Raw genomic sequence first — 24,052 nt, 5'->3', positions numbered from 1 at the left:
TGATGCTAAGATGGCACTTCTGTTGGGTACTGTTCTTGGATGAGGTGACATTGCAAACTGCTGTAAACCCACATTAATTAACTGGAAAATGCTTTACATGGAAAGTTTCTTGAGCCCACTAATACTGGGTTGGAAAGTTTATATTCAACTTATCCTCATGCATGGCATCATTCCTATGAATTTCAACAATTTCCCTGCATGTCATGGTCAGAGAAATTTTTTGTGCACAGAAACTATAAGCCATGTCGCATTTTTCTGGTTAAGTTCATGCACTCTTTCAAGATGCCTGGATAACATCCTTATTTATATGGTATCCTAGACATTGTTCTAAATAATATTGCAAGGTATAAAGTTCTATATATCTCACAATTTTTAATATTATCATAAGTCATGTCTAAATTTTGATATCTTGGAGATTGAGATACCAAAAGTCATCCTCGGATAGATTCTCGGATGTGGATGTGGGAAGAGATTTATTTGTAAGATAATATCCCAAGAACATCATAGCAAGGCATCTGAATAATTTTCTGTTAATTTTTAATCTCTGTGAGTAAGAAATGTGAACTTCATTCAAACTTTTGAAGAGAGAAATATATTTCTGGAATTTTTTTTTAAATTTACTAAACTTTTGGTGTAATAGCGAGAATCTAGAGGCATGATAGCGGTCAGTGGCATAACAAAAGCATTAATGCTAAATGCACAGATTTAGTATAAATTAAAGTGCTGATGCATCTCTCCAGTCTTTTTTTTTTTTTTACTTTACCTTATCAACATCAAGCCGGGTTGAAACTTCTAAGGAAGATTTGGTGGTACCATATTCTTGTTCTACTTTTCAATTTTGTTTTTGTTTTTTTTGAGAATACCATGTCTTTAAGCAAACGAAGATTATACTAAGATAAAATTCTCTCAATCTTTCCCAAGAATTCAAAAGTAAAAGTTACCACAGTTATGATATTCATTTTATCTTGGAGCTGGGTTTCCACGTAGTTGTCATCATATATCCTCAAGTTGTGTTGTTTATAATATTGTTTTTTTTTTTTTTTAACACTTCAAGAGTTCTCAAGTTCTAATGTTTGACTTAAATCCTAGGGCTCCCAACAATGATCGATCATCCTCGTTCCTAGATCTCATGGATCCAGTGAGTGGTCCCCGTCTATGGGGCCCACAACTTCATATCATAGCTTTCCCTGATGTTTCTTTTTGGGTTTCGATATCGGTGCACCAATGCTAATAATATGATAAAAGAATAAATGATACAAATAAAATGAAAAAAAAACTGACATTAACTAGACGGACTAGCCGAAGTCGGGCGGTGAGCAGACCGCGCTCCCTGAAAAGATCCAAAAGCTTCAGCTCGGTACCCGGTGAGCGGACCCAAGGTTTCAAGTAACGCCGTTATTCATAATAGCAGACCCCACTGATACCGTTATGACCGTTGTTCACCTATCAGCCGTACATCGATTTTTTTTTTTTTTTTTTTTTGTGTGCATATCAGCTTGGGTTTATTTGGAAAAAAATATTGACTGCTGTAACAGCTGTTATCTGCGAGTAGAATAACAGCAGTATTATTTGCTTTTAGTTATTATAACAATGAATAATTTTTAGTTAATTCAAAATTAAAGTTTAAAGATATTACTTTGCCTCTTTGGCATTGTTTTTGTTTTTTATTTGTGAAATAATTTAAGAAGAAGACAAGCTAGACTAGATTAATCTTTTTTATTATTTTTTGTTGACATTGTTTGTAAAGTAATCAAAGTCTTTAAATAATATGAAAACAGAAAAAAATACAAAAAATAGTATAATTTTCATACAAATGCTGACTTTAGTATCGATTTTCTGATATTCGAAATAGTTTATAGATAAATAAAAATAAAAAAGTAAAACAATAATAAGCAGATATATATATTTTTTATTTCGGTAGTTACTAGAGCACGATATGAGTTATATGATGTTGAGGCTTTGCTCTCTGCAACCAAAAAATAAGAAGAAGAAAAAGAATAGGGGAGATTTTCTTTTGAATAAGAATAGTAGAGGAAAATAAAGGAAGAACGAGAGCATGAACAATAAGGAGATGAAAAAAAATAGAGATAAAAAAGGAAGCAAAATCAATTGGATAGATTTATTGAAGATTGCAAACAATTTATTAAAGATTTTTTTAAGAATTGGAGACAGATTTTCTTTTCTTCTCTTTTGAATAAGAATAGAAAAGGGAGAGAAAGAAAAAAATGATAGTAGCAATACCAACGAAATGAAGAAAAAATAGTGATAGAGAAGAAAAAGTGGATGAGAAGAAAAAAAAAAAAAGCTGATTGATTTGTTGAAAAATATATTTTTTTTTTGTTAAAACATTCTCTATAAAGAATTTAAATCGCTAAGAAAATAATAGGCCAAATTTTCTTTCCTTCTTTTTTTATCTTTTTTTTTTTGCTACATCAGTCCCTATTTTTTGTCCCATTAGTTTCTTCTTCTCATTTGATTGCAAAAAAAAATCCTTATAATAGGATTGGTTGCATTGGCCACAACTTTGATGCATCATAATTTTTCATCAAATTCTATCCTACATTCATTCGTAAGGAAGCGCAAAAATAGCAAAAGATTGCTAGAATCAATAGAAATGATGTTAATGATAGAAATTACTAGGCCGAAGATATTATTTGAAATAGATAATTTTTTTTTTATTTTTTTTTATGAGAGCAAATTTATCAACATAAATAAAGAGTTCCAGCAAGAGCAATAGTGGTTACCCTGTATAATCACTTTTATAGATGTACTTTATTTATCTTAAGAAATAAAAATACAATGCCTTAAAACTGAATTGCATTCAACAATATAAATATTATCATTTCTAATTATTGCAAACTTATTTGAAATTACCGCCTTAGAACATGTGAAATATTGTATTGGTACCAGTCTCCATGCGGTGACAGAAACGGTCGGCTACAAAATCGTTATATCATCCGTTATTTCAGACTCTCTTGGGTCCTCTTTAACACCTCCGGTCGCATAACCGCCCAGTAGAAATTAAAGAACCAAGCCCCGACCGCACCCACCACCACCAATTAAAAAACCAGACCACCTACTGGAACGAGAAGACCGAAGTTGAGAAGGCTGAAGAGGAAAAAAGAAAAAAAAAAACCCAAAACCAACGAAGAGAAGTGGAGGACCTTTCAAAACCCTCTCTCCTCCTCCTCTCTTCCCTCTCTCTCTCTCTGTCGCTCGCTCGCTCGCTCTTCGTCTTGCTTCTCTTCCATCTTTCCCCTCTTTCTTGGAGGGATTCGAACCCTAACCCTAGCCCTAGTCGCTGTCTTCCTCTCTCGTTCGCTCTCTCTGTTCTAGTCTCCCGGATTTCTCGGGCGAAATCCCACCTCGTCATCGCCATTAACGAGCTCGCGAGGTCTCCTTTCATTCTCTCTTCTAGCGTAGGTCATGGAAGGGGGCGTGGGGGCGTACAATCCGCGGACGCCGGAGGAGGTCTTCCGGGATTTTCGAGGCCGCCGGGCTGGAATGATCAAAGCCCTCACTACCGGTTCTGTTCTCTCCCTTTCTCTCTCTTTCTATCACTCTCTTATTCGATTGTTGGAAGAATTGGGTATTTTTACCCTTTTTGGCTAATCCTAATTGTACTTCTTGATTATTGCGTTTTTTTTGTTTCTTTTTCTGGTGTCGCAGACGTGGAGAAATTCTATCAGCAGTGCGATCCCGGTGAGGTTCAGACTCTTGTGTTTGATTCGCTGATGCCAGGGTTGCTAGCTTTTAGGGTTTTGTTGGGTGTATTCTTCCATTTTGGGAATCTAAACGGTTTTTCCCTGGCTTTTGGTTTGTTTCTGTGGAGATTTGTTGCGGCAGAGAAGAAAGAAGCAAAATGAAAGATTTTTTTTAAATTTTTTTCCGGCTTTCCGAGGAACGTATGCTTATTCGTTTCTTTTTGTTGGATTCCTTTTGCTTTCCTTGGATTTTGCTTAATTTTTTGGGTGTTCTCAGGAATTTCAGAGGGATATTTTTTTTTATCGTACAATATATTGATGTCTTATGCATTTGAGTTCTTTATTAGGTAATAGCTGCACAACTTTCATTAATGTTGGGGCAACTTAGAAGGGCTTGCCTTTAGTTGGACTATTATTTTATAGTCTTAAGATAAATACTTCGTCTTTGTTTTTCTGCCTTTTGAGTTGATTCAAAGCGTACAAACTAAGCGGACGTTATTTTTTTTCCGGCAAGCTATTTTGTTGGCTGTATTATGATTTTTTTTAACAGTTGCAATATTTAAGTACTTTGAGCCTTGAGGATTCATTTGTTTCTTTTTTTTCTTTTTCTTTTTTCCCGCGCATGCGCCGGGGGGTGGGGTGGGGGGGGAAAGGGCTGTCAAATAAATTGTTGAACAGCTTATCTGTTGGCTTCATGGCTAATAATCTGGGTTGAATATTTCATAGTAATGCGGTGATGCTGTTGCATGTACAGACAAGGAGAATTTATGCTTATATGGTCTTCCAAATGAAACATGGGAAGTAACCTTGCCTGCTGAGGAAGTTCCTCCTGAACTTCCGGAACCAGCATTAGGAATTAATTTTGCTCGAGATGGAATGGATGAGAAGGATTGGTTGTCACTTGTTGCAGTCCACAGTGATGCGTGGTTATTGGCTGTTGCCTTCTATTTTGGTGCACGTTTTGGGTTTGATAAAGAAGCCAGGTAGTCATTTTCTTTTCGTATCTTTTTCTTGTACCTGTTTTGATTGTTTGTTGTTGACATTTGGAGATAGTAGCTACTTTGAAAGCATATTTACTTTTGGCTTTTACTACATTATGCATCGATGATTTACAGAAAAAGCGCAAGAAGTGGGTTGATTTTTTTAGTTCTAGGATACATTCAATGGAGAATTTTAGTAGCTAAACGTAGTTCTTGTTTCAAGTTTCATGTTTTGTGGATGCAGTAAATTGAACCGATTCAAAAGTCCTAGATGTTTCAGAATGACTAAGAAGTTTCATCATATTCCCTAGTGTTCTTGTTTCTTTGTTAAGATGTTCATGTTTGTTATGTTTTGGTCTATAGAATTATATATTTGCATCTCTTCATCCTTATTCTTTGGATGTAGTCGATCTTGATTAAATGATTGTCATGTTTGATGGAGTTGCTTATATATGCATGTATTGCTATGAAAATTGCACTGCATTCATCCTGTGCAGCTATAGTATTTGTTGCACTCTGGAAGCTCGACATTTTGCTACCTGTCAATAAGAATCCTTTTTTTGGATGAAGGGATATACATTATTCATTGAGTGAAAAAAATATGACTACCAAGTATAAGGTAGTTTCATATTTAATTTGATATAAAGATTTAATTGATTATTTGGTGTGAGAAAATGAAATGTTATTGAAGATAAAAGGAGGATGAACATTTTGGCAGCCTAGACGCCATAATTAATGTTTCTTACAGATTTTAAATAGAATTGAAGCATTTCTTCATGTGTTCTCTTTGGGAATTCTTGATTGTCATGATTTGAATATGCGGTTGGGTATAGATGCACATATCTAGTTTTTGATTGCATTGATGTTATTCATATGCGGTATGCTGCTTTTGAAAAATGATTATCTGTAGCTGTCTTCTTTTTTCTGTACTTGGTAAAGTTTCGTAACATTGTGCGAGGTTGCATTCTTATTCTGAGCAGCAATATATTTGGTTAGTTGATCAACATATTATGAATCACTGAACTGATGCAACACAGCCCTAGTATGTACCAAAGAGGGGCTCATGGTGGAAGTCTTAAAATTTGAATATCAAAGGTTTCTTCTTGAGTAGCGATTAGAAGTTGATTTTTGAGTCAAAGGAGGTGCCATTTGTTTCTTTTATTAGTTGACACCTGAAGTTTGCTTAAGGACTAAGATTGGTTTGTTAGAGGAAGGTTTAGTGATCAGTTGTTTTAAGAATTGTTTGTTTCGAGCCTGTTTGGCCGTATCTTTAAGTTTTGCTATTACATAGCATGGACTCTCATAAGTGTAAAAACATCTCATTTTAATTTTGGGTTGTTTATGAGGCTTTAGTGTATATTTATTAGCACATTCTGGATAAATATTCTGATGCTCCAAGGCTTGCGTATCGTTTAAAAAGATGGAGTGGTATTTAGAATCAAGAACTAAATAGGATAACTTTGATTAAGTTGTTGATGGGAGAGCCAATTGGTATCAGAGCACGGTTTCAAGATGCCTCCTTGCTGCCGCAACGTCGAAGAACATGTTGAATGCATATGAGATCTGTGAGACATCGAATTAGTTGAATTGTGCCACCAACTCGAACAACTTTAAGAAGAAAATCAACGATTTCAACAACAACAAGAGTAACATGAATGCCATCATCTTCAGGGTTTCAATCATGACTTTAACAGAGCTATTTGATGATGAAAGCGAGCGCTCCAATGAAGAAGTGGAAGATTTTAATCCATTGTACAACAGAAAAGCATCTTCATCAAGCAAAGAAGATACCCATCACCAATATGAACGAAGACCACATCGTAACCATCATTACTTTGGCATCTAAATAGATATCTCGGACATTGAAGGATGCCTACAATATGACGAGTTCGTTGATTGGTTGTACACCATTCAATGAATTTTCGAGCTTAACAAAGTTTTCGACAATCGACGTGTGAAGCGTTGCCATCAAGCTTAAGAAGTAAGCATCAATTTGGTGAGAAAATCTCAAGCAACGACATGAGCATGAAGGATGTGGTAAGATCCGAACATGGGATAAGATGCGTTATGAACTCAAACATAAATTCCTACTTGAAGATTATTGCTAGAATAAATTTCTTAAGCTCCACAATCTTAGGCAGTGCAACATGGCCGTAGAAGTGTATACAATGGAATTAGACTAACTTCTCATGACATGCGACATAAAAAAACCCAAAGAGCAACCTATGGCATGATATCTTGGTGGACTGAAGCCTAAAATTGAGCAAGTTGTGCAACTCCAACCCTATTGGACGTTGAATGACGTGATACGATTGCAACAAAAGTCGGAAACAAGTAATTCACGCTTTCTGAAGTATAGAGATAGAGCATCCAATTGGGAGAGTTTCATGTCGACGGCGGCTTCCTTCAAAGCCAGCGCCTCCGAACCATCTCATAAGAAGGACAAGGGCATCCTTAGCAATCCCAATTATACCAACCCCCACAAGTGCTTCAAGTGTCAAGGTTAAAGTGCAGCTGATTGCCCAAACTGCAAGATCATATCTTTGGTAGAGGAAGAAGCTTGCGAAGAAGAAAAAAGAACAAGAAGATTAACTAGGCAAGTGGGATGAGGAAGGCCTGAGCAAGGAAGAGCTTGTGCATGCTGATCAAGGTGAAGCTTTGGTGGTCGATTGCAACTTGAATGCGACCATGATAGCTGATGATGCAAACTGGTTATGTCACAATATCTTCCACACCAAGTGCACTTCACATGGTCAGGAACTTCCAATAGTTAGTAAATTTGATCCTAAAGTTTATGGCCTATCGGAATTAGGGATCACTGAAGAACTAATTGAACGGGAAATAAAGGGAATGATGACAATGCAAGAGGCACTTTAATAAAAGAGATTATTCATGTTAGACTACCGTGGCCCACTGCTAGCTTATGTACACAAGGAGAATGTCTATATCATCCATGGTCTAGTCAACAGTTTAACAACTGCAAACACCTCAGGCCCCTCTCCGAGCCTGGCACACTCATTTCTGTCCACACATGCTCCTGGAGATGTGATTTCAATGCCATCATTGCAACATAGTGTCGGCTCATCTATGCCTTTGATGGTGTTCAATTTGGATGGCGCTAGAATTTTAACATCACCATCAAACCAACTGGCTGATATAGATCAATTTATAGAGGATTATCAAGTCTGCTCTATCTTAGTTGGTGTGGTTGGTGACATTTGCCATACCTTGGATGAAAAGGGTCTTCCTTTTTGTGATGGTATCAGGAGTCAACTTCTGAAGAAATTCTCTAATTCTATGCTCCATCAGTTTGTCAAACCTTCTATATTCTCATGCTTTGGTGATATTGCCGTTGGAATCGGTGAGCATTTTGAGAGATATGTTCCCTATGCACTGCTGATGCTTCAAGTAGCTGCAGAACATTGCGCACATCTGGATGCTAGTGACGAGGAAGAAGGATCTATCATAAAGCTATCTGATGTTCCCAGTGGAGCAAAAGCATTTGAACTTGTTGCTAAGTTCTACCTCGCCACAATCAATTGCTTCTAGTGACTTACCCTTCCTATTTCAAGTTTTTAGCCCAAGTTCAACACCTCCCCAGCGTCACTTTCACATATTCTAAATTGATAGGTTTTATGATTTGAATATATGGTGTTCTTTGTGAAAAAGAAAGTCCTTATATGTGACAGACTCCATGTTCTCGTAGGATAATTGCAATACTATTATGCCTCCATTCTCAAGTGTTATCGATCAAGTTAATATGCTTTTTATTATTAATCTCATGTAGCTATTATATTGTTACATATTATGGACACATTTCTTTCAAATTTCAATCCACACACCTGATATAAGTGTTGTGTCGATTCATTGTTTCCCAGAGCATGACCTAAGCCAACTCCATAGTATATGACCTCATACACGTATCTTTTAATTAAATGTCAATATACCAAGTTTGTTGTACCTTCTTTTGTCATATTCTATAAGGTCTTGCTTTGACATTATATGTAGTGTGGCATGTTCTAGATTTGTATACTTATTATGTTTTAAACATATTCTTTTTGATTGGACAATTTAGATTGACTCGCTAATTTTTTATCTTCTTGCTATTCTATATAAATTATAAAGTAAAAGTGCATTTAATTTATAATGGATATGGGGTTATCTTTTTCTGTTAGTTAATTTAATGGGCTTAGACTTCACTATTTCTGAATACTTGAGTTATGATTTCTTTTAGATTTTTCAAGATCTTAAAGTAGGCACTTTTCGTTCTGTGCTTTTAAAAGTTTCAAGCTGATCAGGGGAGGTTGTTTAGAACTTTCATGTGTTAATTCTTTTAGTGATAAGGTAGTGGATATGGTTTTCTGATGATTTGGTTTTAGAGAAGGGGTTTTGATAGCTCATTCTTAAAAAAGAAAAATATCGTTCTGGAAAGGTTATCAATTTGCTGATTTTGGGACATGGTTTTGGGAAAGCGATGATGATCAAGTGATCATTGGGATAAGTAGGGCTTTAAGAAAGAGACTGGTACATGCTTTTCTAGATTTTTTTGAGAACTTGTAAATTAAAGTTTGAACTGTAAAGCAGAAGAGAACCTAGAAGTTTTGGTAGGGTATGGCAAGAGGATCTGAGGTTTTGATGTAAAACAGAAGGATAGGTTTGGTGGATATCTGAGTAATTGTTACTTCTGCCATATCTTGAAATTCATCCACCTGATGGCTCTTATGGAGCCATCACCAAGAGAGGAATAAAGCTTCACCTTATTCAGAAGGGAGGAAACTCTTGTGAAATCTGTTTGCAGAATCGGTTATTTTGTATGATTTACAAGGATGACCTTATATATGTAGGCCTGTATAACACCATCTGGTCGGAATCCTATAACAAGTAGGTACCCTTATTTTTTTGAAGAACAAAAAGAAGAAAGCCTGATTGCTTGGTGACCTCTAGTAATACTTCAACTTAATAGGTTCTCTGTTATAGAGAGTATTTTTTGGTAACAGTTTAGATTCCCCGACACTTAAACCACTTTGTAATTGATCAAAATGATTCTGGGACTTAACCAACTTGTAACTGAAATGAACTTTTTGGCACTGTACGTGCTCAAACTTGGAGTCCTACAAATAACTCACAAAATCCATGGTCTCATGCTGAATAAAAGAGTCATGTAATCACTTGAAAACTCCTGTTGATTGGCTACTTTATGAAATGTGGTTCTTTAGACTCTTGAAAACTTGTGTAGTGATTATTGGATAGAAGTACATGTATCAATCAAATGATCAAATCATCATGCAATTGACATTTGTAATTAAATGGATAAGATTGCCCCTGTTTAAAATCTTTCATGTGGTAATACAAAAAAAAGAAGATAAAATAAGAAGTGAGGTCATTCATAAAAAGATAGATGTAGCACCAATTGAGGACAAATTGAGAGGACAGCTTATAAGTTTTGGAAACGTACAACTTAGGCCGAGTGATGTACTGGTATGAAAGAGTGATCTAATAATTGTAGAAGGAAAGAGGTGTCTAGTAGACGGCAATCACATTGGATGAAGTAGCAAGGAAAGGTTTGATATTTTTACATCTTTCAAAAATGTGGCCCTAAACAAAGTGGAATGAAGGAAAAGGATTCCCTTAGCCGACTTTAATTAGTTTGGGATTAAGGCTTAGTTGAGTTGAGTTGAGTTGTTTAAAATTTTTCATACCATGTGATCTCTATGAATTAACCATTCTTTTGTCGGATGGTTGATTAAGATGCACAATGGCTTGGGTTTAGGATAATAAATTGCGACATGTGCAATACACGTTGACAGCTGTGATCAAAATTCTTTTATTTATTTTGAAAATACAGATTTTTATAAGAGGATGAGAGAGAGGCTTCTGAGATTTGACTTCTTTCTGACCCATATGGGGATTTGGGAGATGTTCATACTTTGTAGTGACTATATATATATATATATTAAGAATATCAATTAGCCTTCCATATTTGGACTCTTTAAGAAAAAGATATTTGATCAAGTTATGTGGGTACTCTGAGAAAGAAATTAAAGAGAGAAATTTTCTTCGTCACATGCTTATCACTTGAGGAAACCATGGAACGTACAACCGAGATTGATGGATGCTCAAGAGTTTCCATTTTATATGCTCAAGAGTTTCAGTTATTTGAATGTCCGTAGAACATTATTAGAAATATGATTGCCAAGGAATTCAACCAAGTGATGGTAGCTTGCTGACTGACAATTCCAGTATAACTGCTTTGATGCTGCAACTATGGACAGGCTTTTTTGAAAATGGGTGATGTGGCTGCTTTGAGCTTTGGCACTAGGGCACTAGATACAATGCACCCTAACAAAAATTGAGGAAGTTTAGATTGTTGAGATCTGAGGAATATAAGCGATGTGGATGAAAAATAGTTGAATAAGAGAGATATCAAATCTCACATACTAGCAGAAGTTTTGTGACAAGACTTTTTTTCCAGTGGACTGGGATACAACTTGATATTGGGCTGATGCAAATTTAGGCTTGGATGAACACAGTTCCAGTGAAAGCTTATGTGATGGATGCATTAGCTTTGGTAAGAAGAGACTTCTTTTTTTTTCCTGAGAAAGGAGACATAGTTGTTGTGGATTACATTAGAAATGTTGAGGAGAGAGGTTTAAAGTGTTTCAGGTGTTTCAGGGGGCATGAGTTTGGATTTTGCAAAGTAAATTAGTTTTCCTGATTCAATCTATCAAAGTTAGGGATGATGCCGAGTCTATAATAAATCATGGTCAATGAATCTGGTCGACGATGTGATGTGCTGATACAGTCTTTGATTTGTAATGTGTTTGTAGATTTTTTGGAACTGTAAAGGATTGTATATTTTATGGTGCATATGTGATTGTACATACAGTGAAATGATTTGGTACTTGGTGTGAAAGAACTTGTGATATGCGAACTAAAAGCATTATTAATTAATTTTTTTAAAAACCCTTGGTGTGATTGTGGGAGGATGCATTGCTCAGGACAAACTCTTGACTGACAGGTCATGGCAATGCTTTGCTTATGTAAAATTTATCTTCATACATTACGTGCCTTCCTTAATCTGATGAGAAATCTAACATGCACGCTATATGTCTGCCCTCCAATGGCCTGTCTTCTATTTTTATGATCTTGCATACAGCCAACATTTTGGTAATATAGAACATTTGAGTAACTTCTATGTTTCAATATTTGGCTAAGGAGCTGTTACAACCTCCAAATGGTTGATTTGATGTTTCCTAAACTCTAGGTAGTAAACACTCGAACCTACCGACGAACCTCCTGGTTGCCAGGATTGTAAAGTTTGGGTGTCCTCGAACTTCAAATCGTCACTTTCAATACAAAAATTTGCTATTCTTCTGGGAACCAAATTAGTTATATAAGGATTCTATACGTGTCCCCTGTATACATTCATATATAAATGCGTACGTATGCACATACATTCATACATATGTAAGTACATACATATGTACTTACATGTATAAATGCATACATATGTGCATATATTTGTGCATGTGTATTTTTCTGTCTGATGAAGTTCACATGACTTTTAAGACATGATTGTGAAATTGTATTTACATGTGTGTGTACATGCATATATTCCTGTATTTTTCTGCCAGATGGAAGTTCGCATGACTTTTAAGAGACATGATTGTGAAACTGGCTTCTTAGATGACTTTTTAGGTCCCACCTTCCGTTGTGCTTATGGTACGTTATAGAAACCCATTTTACTCCAATGGATGCCAAATCCCCTTGTAGAATTTCTCCGTATCACCAATTCTTCCTCTCCACTGAACTATTGAAGGTCTTTCTGATAGGTTTTCTAATTGTTTACTCAATGATTCACATTTCTATCTACATAGTTTCCGTTCTCAAGGAGTAAAAAATCTACTGTTCTTAGCTTTTTATTGTCATTTTCTTGGGAAAATACCATGCCCTTTGATGAACCTTTCTTTGTTTAACTACACTGCTGGTTCTCTCAAATTGAATCTTGATTCCACTATGATACTTTTTGTTGACCTATGGATTAATTAAACCTCTTCAATCTTACTCTATTAACATTATTGCTGATTCTTTTCCACAAAAACCAGTGGTTTTGTATCCTCTACTCTCTGCTTTTGAATATATTTATTTGTGTCCACCATAAAATATTTTAGGAGATTGTAAATGAGAGGCAAAGTAATAAAGTGGAACAACTTGAGAAGGATATGGGAGACTTCTTAAAGAGCTCCTTTCTAGAGTGAAGAAGGCAGCTGAAGCATGACCTGGAATTGGTCATTTTTGAAGATGAGTTTTGCTTATAGGAGCAAAACTTGGAAGGACTTTTAGTAATTTGAGGGAGGATTACTTGTCACTTTTTTTGCAGAGCTACTTGAAAGGATGGAGGATTTAAATGCCTTAGTTATTGTTAGTATACCTAGAGGAGAAGGAAGAGGTGATTCTAGATTTGCTTCATTCTTTAGACCATCATGTCTTTAGGACTTAATTTCACCCATCCTGAAAAATGAGGAAAGGAACAGGAAAAGGAGGGTTAAGGAGGCAACTGCTTTGTTTTGCTCTCTCTTTCTGATATATATTTTTTTTTGGGTAAAATGTTTCTGATATTGTTTAAATGTACAATGCTACAGTGCAATGTTCGAAAGTGTTGTCTAAGCACAGGAACCTTGAAGGATTAATATGTGATGTACATTAGAACCTGGGCTATTAATTTGTTTATCTATCAGAATCTGGTGTCTATTAATTATACTATCTTATTGATGCTGCAGAACAGCAAGCCACTAAAACCTTATCCGTTCTGTTTATCATCATTAACCGAAAGTTCTGAATGCTGTAGAATCCCTATAATCCTTCAATTTCATTTCAAGAACCACTGAATTTGCACCACTTTGGACTTCAAGCACAAGCCTGGGTTAGTTGAATGAGTCAAAAATGTTTTGGATAAAAAACTCTTTACTGTTCCATCTGTCTAGGTCCAACATTCATTGTCTGAATAAGGTTCTTGTCTCCTGGACTCTTGCATCTATCAGATTTATTATAGAGGTGTCTGCTCTGACAGCTGGCGCCCTTTTCTTCTATTTCCCAACTGGTTCTTTACCTACCATCATTCTCAATTGCTATGTGCTCACACTTCTGGAAAATCAAATCAAACTTTCCATTTAGTGATTTTCATTTTCCTTCCAAAAGTGGATTATAGATTGTCTCCAGTTGGAGTTTGATAGAAATTTTTCTTCACCATCCGATTAATAATAATGTCTAGTTTGTGGTATGTTTGGTGTCCTTGTATTTTCTAATCCTGACATCCTTATCATGCCACCTGGCCCACTTCCTATTGTTGCTTCCTATTATGGCATAAAACCACTGTTGTGCTGTCAGATTAAACCTTTTAAATCTTGATAAAGTCCTTCCACCTTTGTGTTCTTCTGTTCTTTTGAACAGTCTTCAGCTTCCAACAATGATTTTTATGTTGGCGAATAGCACTTACGGTTTCCTGGTCTTCGCTTGTGTCATCTATTCATTATACCCTATTATGGTCATGTTTTGGTGCATTGTATTTATTATCATCAGGGCAGACTGATGAAACTCTGTTTGAACTGTTGCATCAAATAATATTGCTTCACAGTATACAAACTGCTGGAGTTCTCTGTTATGACTTGCACGTGATATTGGTGGTTTATAGTATATAGATTGCTGAACAACAAAGCTATCTTTGAGACACGTGTGCAGAAATCTCTGTGCAGGTGTTAGATTTTACCTTGCACCGACCTCTGAACAAAGTCCTTCTGCCCATGCTTCACATCACTCTAGGGGTTACTTCTTCTCAAGTCTGACTCTATTCATGAGCTTATGGAATTGGGCTCACAAGGGACTGCTGATTGCAGATTTCGATCTTTCATAGAAAGTACCATGCATACTTTGTATTTTCTGCTGAAGGAAGCCCTATTATGCTCAGCTGCATATGATGCTCTCTTTTAGTTTCAGAGCATTATTTTTTAAAAAATGATACATCTATTTTAAACGGTGCAACTCCAAATTATGATGGAAATTGCTGGTGCTTGATAATTTTCTTATGGCGCTGAAATTACAGGAAGCGACTCTTCCATATGATGAATGGTCTCCCTACCATATACGAGGTTGTGACAGGAACGGCCAAAAAGCAGTCAAAAGAGAAAACCACCAACAGCAGCAGCAAGAGCAACAAGTCTGGCTCAAAGGTGAATATGAATGTCTTGCACCACTGTCGTCAATTTGTCAAAACAATCTCAATTTATTTTTCCTCCTTTTTGGCATCTTTGTTCTTTATCCTGCTTTCAGCCATCACGTCCGTCTGAGTCTCATATAAAGGCCTCAAAGATGCCTCCCCCGAAAGATGAAGAAGAGAGTGAAAGAGAAGATGAGGATGAAGAAGAGCATGGAAATACTCTGTGTGGTGCATGCGGGGACAACTACGCCAATGATGAATTCTGGATTTGCTGTGACATTTGCGAGAGATGGTTCCACGGTAAGTGTGTCAGGATCACTCCTGCCAGAGCTGAGCACATCAAGCAGTACAAATGCCCTGCTTGCAGCAACAAGAGAGCCAGAGCATGATGGAACTAGAAAGCTTGTGGTTGATGTTTTAGAGATAGGGGCGTCAGAAATACGAGGGGGAGAACCATTTTGGATGCAGCAGTGAACAAACCTGCGTGCTGGAGTCTTGATCTCAGTTTAGACTAAATGTAGTCATATTGGACATATCCTTGTTGATTTTTGGTGTCTATTTAATGTTAACATTACTGCAATGGGTAATTTTCTGTTTATGATCAAACATTTCTTAGCTAGTCTACTAGAGTGTGTCCTTTTGGCAGACATTTTCTACTGCTTCAGGACCTGTGATTTCTTTCTTAGCTTGATTATTGGTGTCTATTTACTGTTAACAGACTGTAATGGGAAATTTTCATTTTATGAGCAAACGTTTGTAGCTTATCTAATAGAGTGCTTCCTTTGGCAGACCTTTTCTACTACTTCAGGACCTGTGATTTGTTTCTTGGCTATTTGATCAATGGTCTGAAGTTCTGTTGCATGCTATTTGGAAGGAAAACCATCAGTTATCAAGAGTTTCAAGGGATACATCTCAGTCAATGTGCTTGGACAGCCTCTGAGTTGCGCAGTCTATAGTGTTTGCACAACTGACACTCTGGTCTCTGGTATCTCAAATATGATTCTTTAAACTAGTTTAGTATCTCATAGATTGATGTTCCTTTTCTTCTCTTTATCAAGGATGATTATTCACTTCCAGGTATTGCAACTTATCTTTTTCTTTGTAAGCAAGTTCAATGTCGGTGAATTTCTTTTTGAAGAGCTTTTGAGGGTGAATTTCAGTACTGGTTTTATTGCCTTCTAAATCTACTAATGTTCATTTGGAGTAACGTATTAGTTTTTATTGGCATTTACACAAATTCTGAGGCTTTTCCTGTCGCAAGCCTTGTGCCAGACATTCAAAATGACATGAAACTGTGAAAGCAATCTTGTTACTGAATTAATTGCAAACTAGTGTTATTAAGGACATGCATGTATGTATTGTACATCTTGAATACTTGAATAATGGCATCCATATGCAACTGTGGCAGATTGGAATTTTGAGCATATAATTTTCTTATTTGCCAAAAGTGTATTGAGAGAGAGAGAGAGAGAGAGAGAGAGAGAGAGAGAGAGAGAATGTTCCGAGATCGTTTGGTTCTAAAAAGTGGAAATTAATAAAGGGCCTTGCAAAATGAAATCCAACACCAATGGTCATATGGTATACAATGTGTAAAATACTTAGGAACAAAATATTGTTTATTTTGGAACCCTCTTGCCTACACATTTAGTCGGCAAAAAATGAACAATGGAAATATAAGTGGTGTGCTAAAGTATTTAATTTACTTTTTCAGATAATGGACCTTGATCTAAATATGTTAGAGGATTAAAATTTGGCTAATTTGGATGTTTCTGAGTTGCAGATTAAATTAAAAAATGATATTATACCATTTAAATTATCAAATTTTATTTTAATTAAATGTATGAGTAAAAGGTTTCAAAAATTTATGGTTTTTATTTTATTTTATTTATTACATATCATAATTAAAGGTGTTGATTTTTATTTTGTTATATTTTTAATTGATTTGCTCTAGAAAGTATTTAGAGCCAGATACTCTCAAAAGCATTACACCATCTTTATATGCAGGAAAAGTGTTCACTTTGATTATACCGCTGTTGGTTCCCTGAGTTTTACCTTTGCCTTTAGTAAATTGGTTAGCTTCCAATGAAATTATAGCTCCTGGATGTTTAACAATCTATTGAATTTGCATGGAAGGTGAAAAGGTTCTTTCTTCAAATTTATTGAAGTTGTTTCTTCTGCTGCTGCTGCTGCTTTATAGTTGGAGGTAGAAATAAGCTGTATGGCATTCATCAAAATAATGAGAACCTTGAAAACTAGGTTAACTATGGATAAACATATCTTTTATATAAGCATATTTTGACCTCCGTATTATGTTATAATCAAGCGGTTTCTTCCCATCATGTAAGCTTGGGATTTAACCTTAAAGTGCATAATGCCTTTTTGAATATGCCCTCCAGATACATATTACTTACTTTTTACCTTGGTTCCCAGTTCAACATTCAGTTCACCTGTATTTGTTTGCAAGGAATTATCAGAATCTCTGCAACATCATGCCAGCTTCCTGTGCTCCCTTACATTCTAATGAATTCTCGAACTCTACTTTCCAATTTGCCATGAATGCTCTGGTGGTTGTTATCAAAGATAGTACTGCACAAAGTTTTTTTTGATTGATTACTAATATGGGCCTCGTGCGAAAGTCAGATAGGAAGGTCTCCTATCAAACGGGTCAAAAATTCAGACACGAATCTGATCATTTTATTAAACAAGTTAAACATTACCTTATTTCTACTTTGTCAATTACCAACAGGAAATTCAAACCTGAAAAGGCCGAGGCTTTATTAGCTTTTGAGATCTATTGGGTGGAAGGTTTAACAGAAAAGGAAATCTATGGAGTGGGAAAAAAAAACTATATAATTCTTGGGTATTGTGGAATCAAATTTTATATTTACATATAAAGGGGCCCAATCCTCATGGTCCTCATAAAGCATAGAACATGGCCTCACATGGCATAGCACTGCCACATGGTTGGACAAAGCTTCACTGTTGGGGTGTCATCTGTCCTCACTCCCCCACATCTATTTCTATCATCTGTACCTGACTGACCACCAAGAACAATTTAATTGCTTTGATGGATGGTCTCTGCCCACCACAATGATTTAGAGATAACTACATACCTCTGGATTTGCCAATCATTAGGAGTTTCATGCTGGTAGCATTTTAAATCACCATCAGAAGAGATCTGGAACTATCCTTACTTGTCTAAGAAGTCTGGTTGAATTCAAGCATGGTTTTAGGCCCTTAGAATTAAAATGATGGCTTGCACATACTAGGCTCTCTCCTTGCCTCAATTTGTACCACCAGATGAAATGAGATCTTGGCGAAGGGGCTGAACAATCTGCTAATTGACAGATGCATGATGGAAGCTTAAAGATGGTTCAGGTGGGATTCTGTCCATAAATAACTGGAGAGGCTCAGGCTTTTCAGATGGAGCTCTTCCCATCTGCTTTCGGTACAAGGTGGGATTCCGTTCATAAATAACTGGAGAGGATTTGAGCTTCTTCCCGGTGTCACTGACTCTGGCCTCTAACATCCAGGCTGTCTTCGATGTGCAATCTAATAAAGGAATATTGACCCTGACAACTCCCTTCAAACAATAGAAGCTTAGGACCTTAGTGTCAACGTCCTCTAAATTAAAATTTCTTACTGAAAGAAGTTGAGTTCGCAATACAGAGATCTAGCAGGTAGAGGAGCTTCTCTATGGTAACAGTCCAATGCCAATAATGAGATGGTATAAGGTGCAAAAAAAATGCCATCACCAAAGGAGGAAAAAATGAGATGATAAATTTATAGATGTATGCACCACATGGGAAATAAAGGCGAAATGTATGGTATATGTAGAAGTTAGGAAAGCAGAGTAGAGAATTGAAGGACTAGAAGTGATAGTTAGAGATCAATACATAAATAAACTCAGAAAGAAGCCAATAAAGAATGGAATGCAACAAAAGAGCATGTCGGATATAATGAAAACAGATGAGAGAATCAGTGATCATGGAAGAAGTGTCAATGAAAAACTCGAATAAGAAGCTGAGAGCAATGCATAATTCTGGTCATTTAAAGCAAAAAAAGAGTTGACCATGCACGGATGAAGGCAGATTAGGCTCCTCATAACAGCCTGGCTTATTAATACAGTGCTCGTTTGAAGAAAGGTTTCTAGCAGTTACGGTGGAAATTTTTCCAGTTGATGTTGATACGGACAGCATAACATAAAATCTTCAGCACTCACTTCGCATCATTGTTGCGACTTTTATCCTAGTCAAACTGTACTACTCCTTGTTTATATTGTTGTCATCATATGAAGCAGTTAATCAATTACTAGATTACTAGGTCATCAGCCAACTTTCAAGTGTTTTCATTAATCAAAGCCTCGCAAATTACAGACAGGTTGAGAAACAAATTGTACTCGCCAGGCACCAGCAATCCAAACTGAGAGTAGAGACACAAAACTAGAGTCTATAAACATCATTTTGTTTCCTTACTATGTTAAAAAGAATATAAATAACATCGACGGTAACAATATCAGTTAAACAAAAACCAGATTTACCTTCGGAAGACACCATAGCCTGTAAACTAAACAAGCCAAAGAGAAACAGGAAACCATTCTTAGGGAGCCATTAACCTAATCTCCCACTCCTCAAACAGAAAACCCCATTTGAACCGCAGGGGAAGAATCGATGAGGTTATAGTAAATGCATGGCTTGCCCTGTTGTCGAACTCTCCCCTTCGGTTAGCAAATCGTCAGCAACCCCTGCTAACCGATCGTCAAGCCCTGGGAGAAAGAAGGTAGAAGTTTGTGAGTCTTCTTCATCGAATTCAACCCACACAGTGCTTATCTTTGTCTCCAGTTTCTTAGAAAATAAAGTACTTGAGGCTTCGTTCATCTCTTCCACTTTGGCTTCTTGTACCATACTCTCCCCTTCTCTGATCCTTCTCGTCAACTTGGTATCCTCAGAGGCAACCGAAGCTGTTTTATTGTGCTCAGTGGGCAAGAACTCTTCCATCGATGAAATCTGTGCAGCTGTTATAATTCGAACAAAAGGGTAGTCCAAGTTCTTGCCCACTATGCTTCTCTTGCAGTTATCATAGAATTCATGAAGTTGGGGGGTTTGGCTGCATGCTTTTTTAAGGATGTCAAGAGCTAAGACTCTCATGGATTTCTTAAGATCAAAGAAGGAACTCAGCACAGTTTCTACCCCTTCACAGAAGCTTTCATAGACTCGGAAGCTCTCTCTCAGGATTATGTTGAGAGCTGATTGTGTCGTACAGTTCATACGTGAATTGTGAACCCGCAAACAAGCCATGACCCGGTCGAGAAACAATTGGCCTTTCAACAATCTATGCAAGACCAATTCATCTGCCTCCTCTTCATAAGATTGGAAGTTGGAGCGCGATGGCCTAATTGGCTCCAGCATACCAGCTTGGTTTATGATCCATCCCAATCTTTCTTCAAGGAACAACGAGTAGTCGAGGAGAAAAGTGTGGGAACCATCTGGAGCTCCTGCACACCATGATAAATCCAGACGGAGGTCTCTGGAATACCACAAGTTGCGTAGATCCTGCTCAAAGTAGCGGTCACCCCCACGAAGGAGACGATGGAGTAGGACAAGGGTCTTGAGAGCTACCACTGGGTCTCGCGTGGTCTCAATCTTCGTCGACATCCTTCTAGCAAGGAAGGTGATCGACCCAGGAGCATTTGAGACTATGAAGAGAATTTCATGCACATACTTCTCATCGATGGGCACGTCATGGTGGCTGGTGCAACGAATGATGGCAGCCTCTATGTCGGATAGGATCTTTTGATTGGAGATCATAGCTCTATTATTGGTGTAATAGTCTTTGAGTGAGCCGAGAGCTTCCCAAAGCTTTCCCTTCACCTTCATCACTATCTTTCCGGCGTTCAGAGGTGGGGAGATGTTGCAGGAGATTTATACATAGACACACTCATAGAGGAGAAAGAGTTCTATAGGGTAAGAGAAGGAGAGATTTTAGAAGGAAGGCTTGGATATTACCCATACCACAAAAGGCCTTGGATGCTATCTTTACTCTGGAGTAAAGAAACACATGTCGTCCTCATTAGAAATTTGAATGAAATCCTTTCATGGACCAAGAATCTATTGTCTGCCTTATGACTAGAGAAAAGATGGCGAGCAGAAAAGGTTCCACTCCGGGATATTTGTCAAGGTCAACGCTTTGTGAGCTTGGTGGCAGAATCCCATTCTCTCAGAATTGGATTCCCATGCATCAAACTCTTTCCCTATTGACTCATGGCCCTTCCTGGATTCCCACATCGACATCAACAGCATCTTGTGGGGAATGAAGGGAGAACAAAGCTGCCCACTTGAGTAGAAGGAGCAACAAAGTTGGTCATGTTATCCCATACCACAATATCCTTTGACTAAATTCTCTCTCTTTCTCTCTCTCTCTTTTTCTCTCATTCATTTGCCATGGGAGCATGTCCGATACCATGTCTGGTAGAACTTTAGTCATACTTTATCCTCTGACATTTTAAGAAGAGCATTTGAGGGGATACGAGCTTGAAAATAGCTAGATTAGAAAACATCATGTTGACATTGTTCTAGACGACTTTTCTCTTTTCTTCTTTTCCATCGTCTCATGATGCTCGCAGCATCGTCGCCTTTGTGGCAACAAATTGCACTGTGGATGGAAGGACCAATCGAATTGCGAAAAGTGGGATATGAATAGTAACATTGAACAGTCTGAGCCAATGTTTTAATTAAAAAGGTGTTAGGATGCAAAGGAAGGTATAAGGTGCTTGCCATTAAACAACACCCACTGAAGCTTGTGCGGCTGCTCCTCATATCAAGAGAATTTAACATGCTCTTCATAATGTGGGTGGCAGGTAAAAAGCATGATGGTGTTCATTCATTTGAGGGTAGGGGTTGTATCTCTGGCGGAAAGCATGATTCACCTTCCTTTGCACGAATCCACCGATAGATTGCATAAATATCACTTTGAGATCTATGCAGACTGACGAACGAAAGAGTTTGGAGTGCTTCGAGAGCTGAGTGGGGCGCGGTCCAATGGACGACATCACGAAAGAAGATCAATCAAGGGAGTCTGGGAGAGATCAATTTTATATGAAGGAATACATTCAACACTTTAGTATAAAAGCAAGAACAACTTTTACACTTATAATTTAGTTTATCATTCAAGTAAATTCCCTCTTTTTGTTGTCCTCTTAACAACTTCTTGAGGAAAGAACTACTTCTATGTACTTAATTGGCTTCCCCTGAAGCCTGCTGTCTACCCTTGGGTTGTCAAGTGGAGAAAGGTGACAATTCATCAGAGGTCGGGAAGGATTGCAGGGAAGAGAAAGATATGAAAAATAAGCACGAAAGAAAGATACGAAAAATAAACGGTATGGAAGATAAATGTGAGATATAAGAATATATAAGAATAAAAAATTAAAAACCGACGCAACATTAAATTTATGGTTTTGCTTCAAAAAAAAAGAAAAGAATAGTGATTTGAAACATCACATGTTGAGTCATCTTTAATAAAACAAGCATCCATGCATCATTAATCTAGAAAAACATAGAACTATACAAAGAAAAATATGTTTATCCTCAGCATTTTCGGCTGTCTTTTTTATTCATTTCATTTCATTTCATTTCTTTTTTTAGTAGTGTCCAGGATTTAAACACCGGATCTCCTCCAAGGGCTTGAGGGAGATGCGATATCCGAATAAGCTAACACTCGTTGGCAATCATTGGTTGATTTATTGGGTGGCATATTGCTGCCCTTATCATCAAAAAAAAAAAAAAACATTGGTTGATTTATTGAAGAAACGAAAAGGAAAAATATTTTTTTCTTAATAGCTCAAACAGATGTTGTAAATTTCAGTTAGTCTTTTTTGAATCAGATGGTTAAGCGTATCCTGATGGTATAATATTTCTTCTTCCTTGTGAGTAATTGTATGCATACATATTAAGGTAACGGAGAGGGGATGTTAAGCGGAATGGAGGATTGTATAACGACCCAAGATCTCATCCAAAATGGGGCATGTGTTTAGTTCCACATCGGTTATTCATCGAAAAGATATTGGGTACTTATACAGAACGAAGAAACCCAAAAAATACCTTTGGCTAGCTCTTTTGGATGAGCTCCTGAATTGTTACAAATGGTATCAAAGCAAACTTGGCCCATAGCCTATGTAGACTATGGGATACTGCAGCATGAGTTTATAGAGGTCGATTTGACCAGGGGCCGATTGTAATACTTGTGATTAGATTTGAATAAATTTAAACATTTAGCCTGACGAGAACGTTGGGATTTGAATGAGGAAAAATATGTGAGGACCCATGCGGGCATGTGTTTAGTTCCACATTGGTTATTTGTCGAGAAGATCCCATGGGGGCGTGTGTTTAGTCTCATATCGGTTATTCGCCGGGAAGATTACAGGACTAAGAAATCCAAAAAATATTGTTGGCTAGCCTTTTTGGGTAAAGATCCTGAATTGTTACAGATGATGTTAAAAAAAGTGCTTGCAATGCCAATGATGCTTCATCAAAACCCACTTATGCTAATGCTGGAGGCAAAATTATATCAAACAGAAACTCACCCCTTTTGGTCATGTCAATCATATTTCTTGCAACTGCTTGGGGTGTTCTTGAAGCATTGGACCTGACATCTAAGCATATGCTGTCCACCAAAAGATCATAGGACAGCTTTAATGGAGTTTCTGAGAATGCTTGGAGGGTCCACTCACTTCAGCACTTGGATGAAAGCATAGAAGTTAGGGTGACACCCACTTTGGACTATTCATGTGCGAAAGTTCTCCTTGGAATTTAAATGTAAGAGCGACCGAAGCCAATTTAGTCACAAACATTATATATACTAATGTTTATATAGAAGCTGGTTTGGTCATATGATGTATGTGACAGATGCATCTTCACTGGCTATGCTACAAAGTTAAGTAGGATAATTGTTAAGCTAGTCCACCACACGAATGATATTTAATCGATCTTTTCAGCAACTCGGCCAAAATGGTCCTTGGCTTGGTTTCAGATCAGATCCTTTAGATGTAAAACGCCCTCTTGCAAATGAATTCCAAGCTCATACCTCATGCAATTGCTGCCTTAAGATTACCATCCTCCAACTATATCTTGTGGACCCTTAGGAGGCATCATTGTTGGATT

General features: G+C 37.1%; 2 protein-coding genes across 2 annotated transcripts; one reads left to right on the top strand and one right to left on the bottom strand.

Moving 5' to 3' along the window:
• Nucleotides 1-3,076: 3,076 nt before the first annotated feature.
• Nucleotides 3,077-15,699, top strand: LOC103720819 (PHD finger protein ALFIN-LIKE 8-like). Its single transcript, XM_008810731.4, has 5 exons — nucleotides 3,077-3,526; nucleotides 3,670-3,702; nucleotides 4,459-4,687; nucleotides 14,784-14,910; nucleotides 15,011-15,699. Exons 1-5 carry the CDS (start codon nucleotides 3,427-3,429, stop codon nucleotides 15,284-15,286), a joined length of 765 nt encoding a protein of 254 aa, XP_008808953.1. The 5' UTR covers nucleotides 3,077-3,426; the 3' UTR covers nucleotides 15,287-15,699.
• Nucleotides 15,700-19,416: 3,717 nt separating this feature from the next.
• LOC103720834 (putative clathrin assembly protein At1g33340) lies at nucleotides 19,417-20,851 on the bottom strand. Its single transcript, XM_008810754.3, has one exon. It carries the CDS (start codon nucleotides 20,771-20,773, stop codon nucleotides 19,574-19,576), a length of 1,200 nt encoding a protein of 399 aa, XP_008808976.2. The 5' UTR covers nucleotides 20,774-20,851; the 3' UTR covers nucleotides 19,417-19,573.
• Nucleotides 20,852-24,052: the final 3,201 nt, after the last annotated feature.

Source organism: Phoenix dactylifera, chromosome 14 (genome assembly GCF_009389715.1).
Source record: "Phoenix dactylifera cultivar Barhee BC4 chromosome 14, palm_55x_up_171113_PBpolish2nd_filt_p, whole genome shotgun sequence".
In the NCBI taxonomy this organism is placed as follows: domain Eukaryota; kingdom Viridiplantae; phylum Streptophyta; class Magnoliopsida; order Arecales; family Arecaceae; genus Phoenix; species Phoenix dactylifera.
The sequence above is the reverse complement of the archived record's forward strand: the minus strand, read 5'-3'. Positions and strand labels throughout refer to the sequence as shown.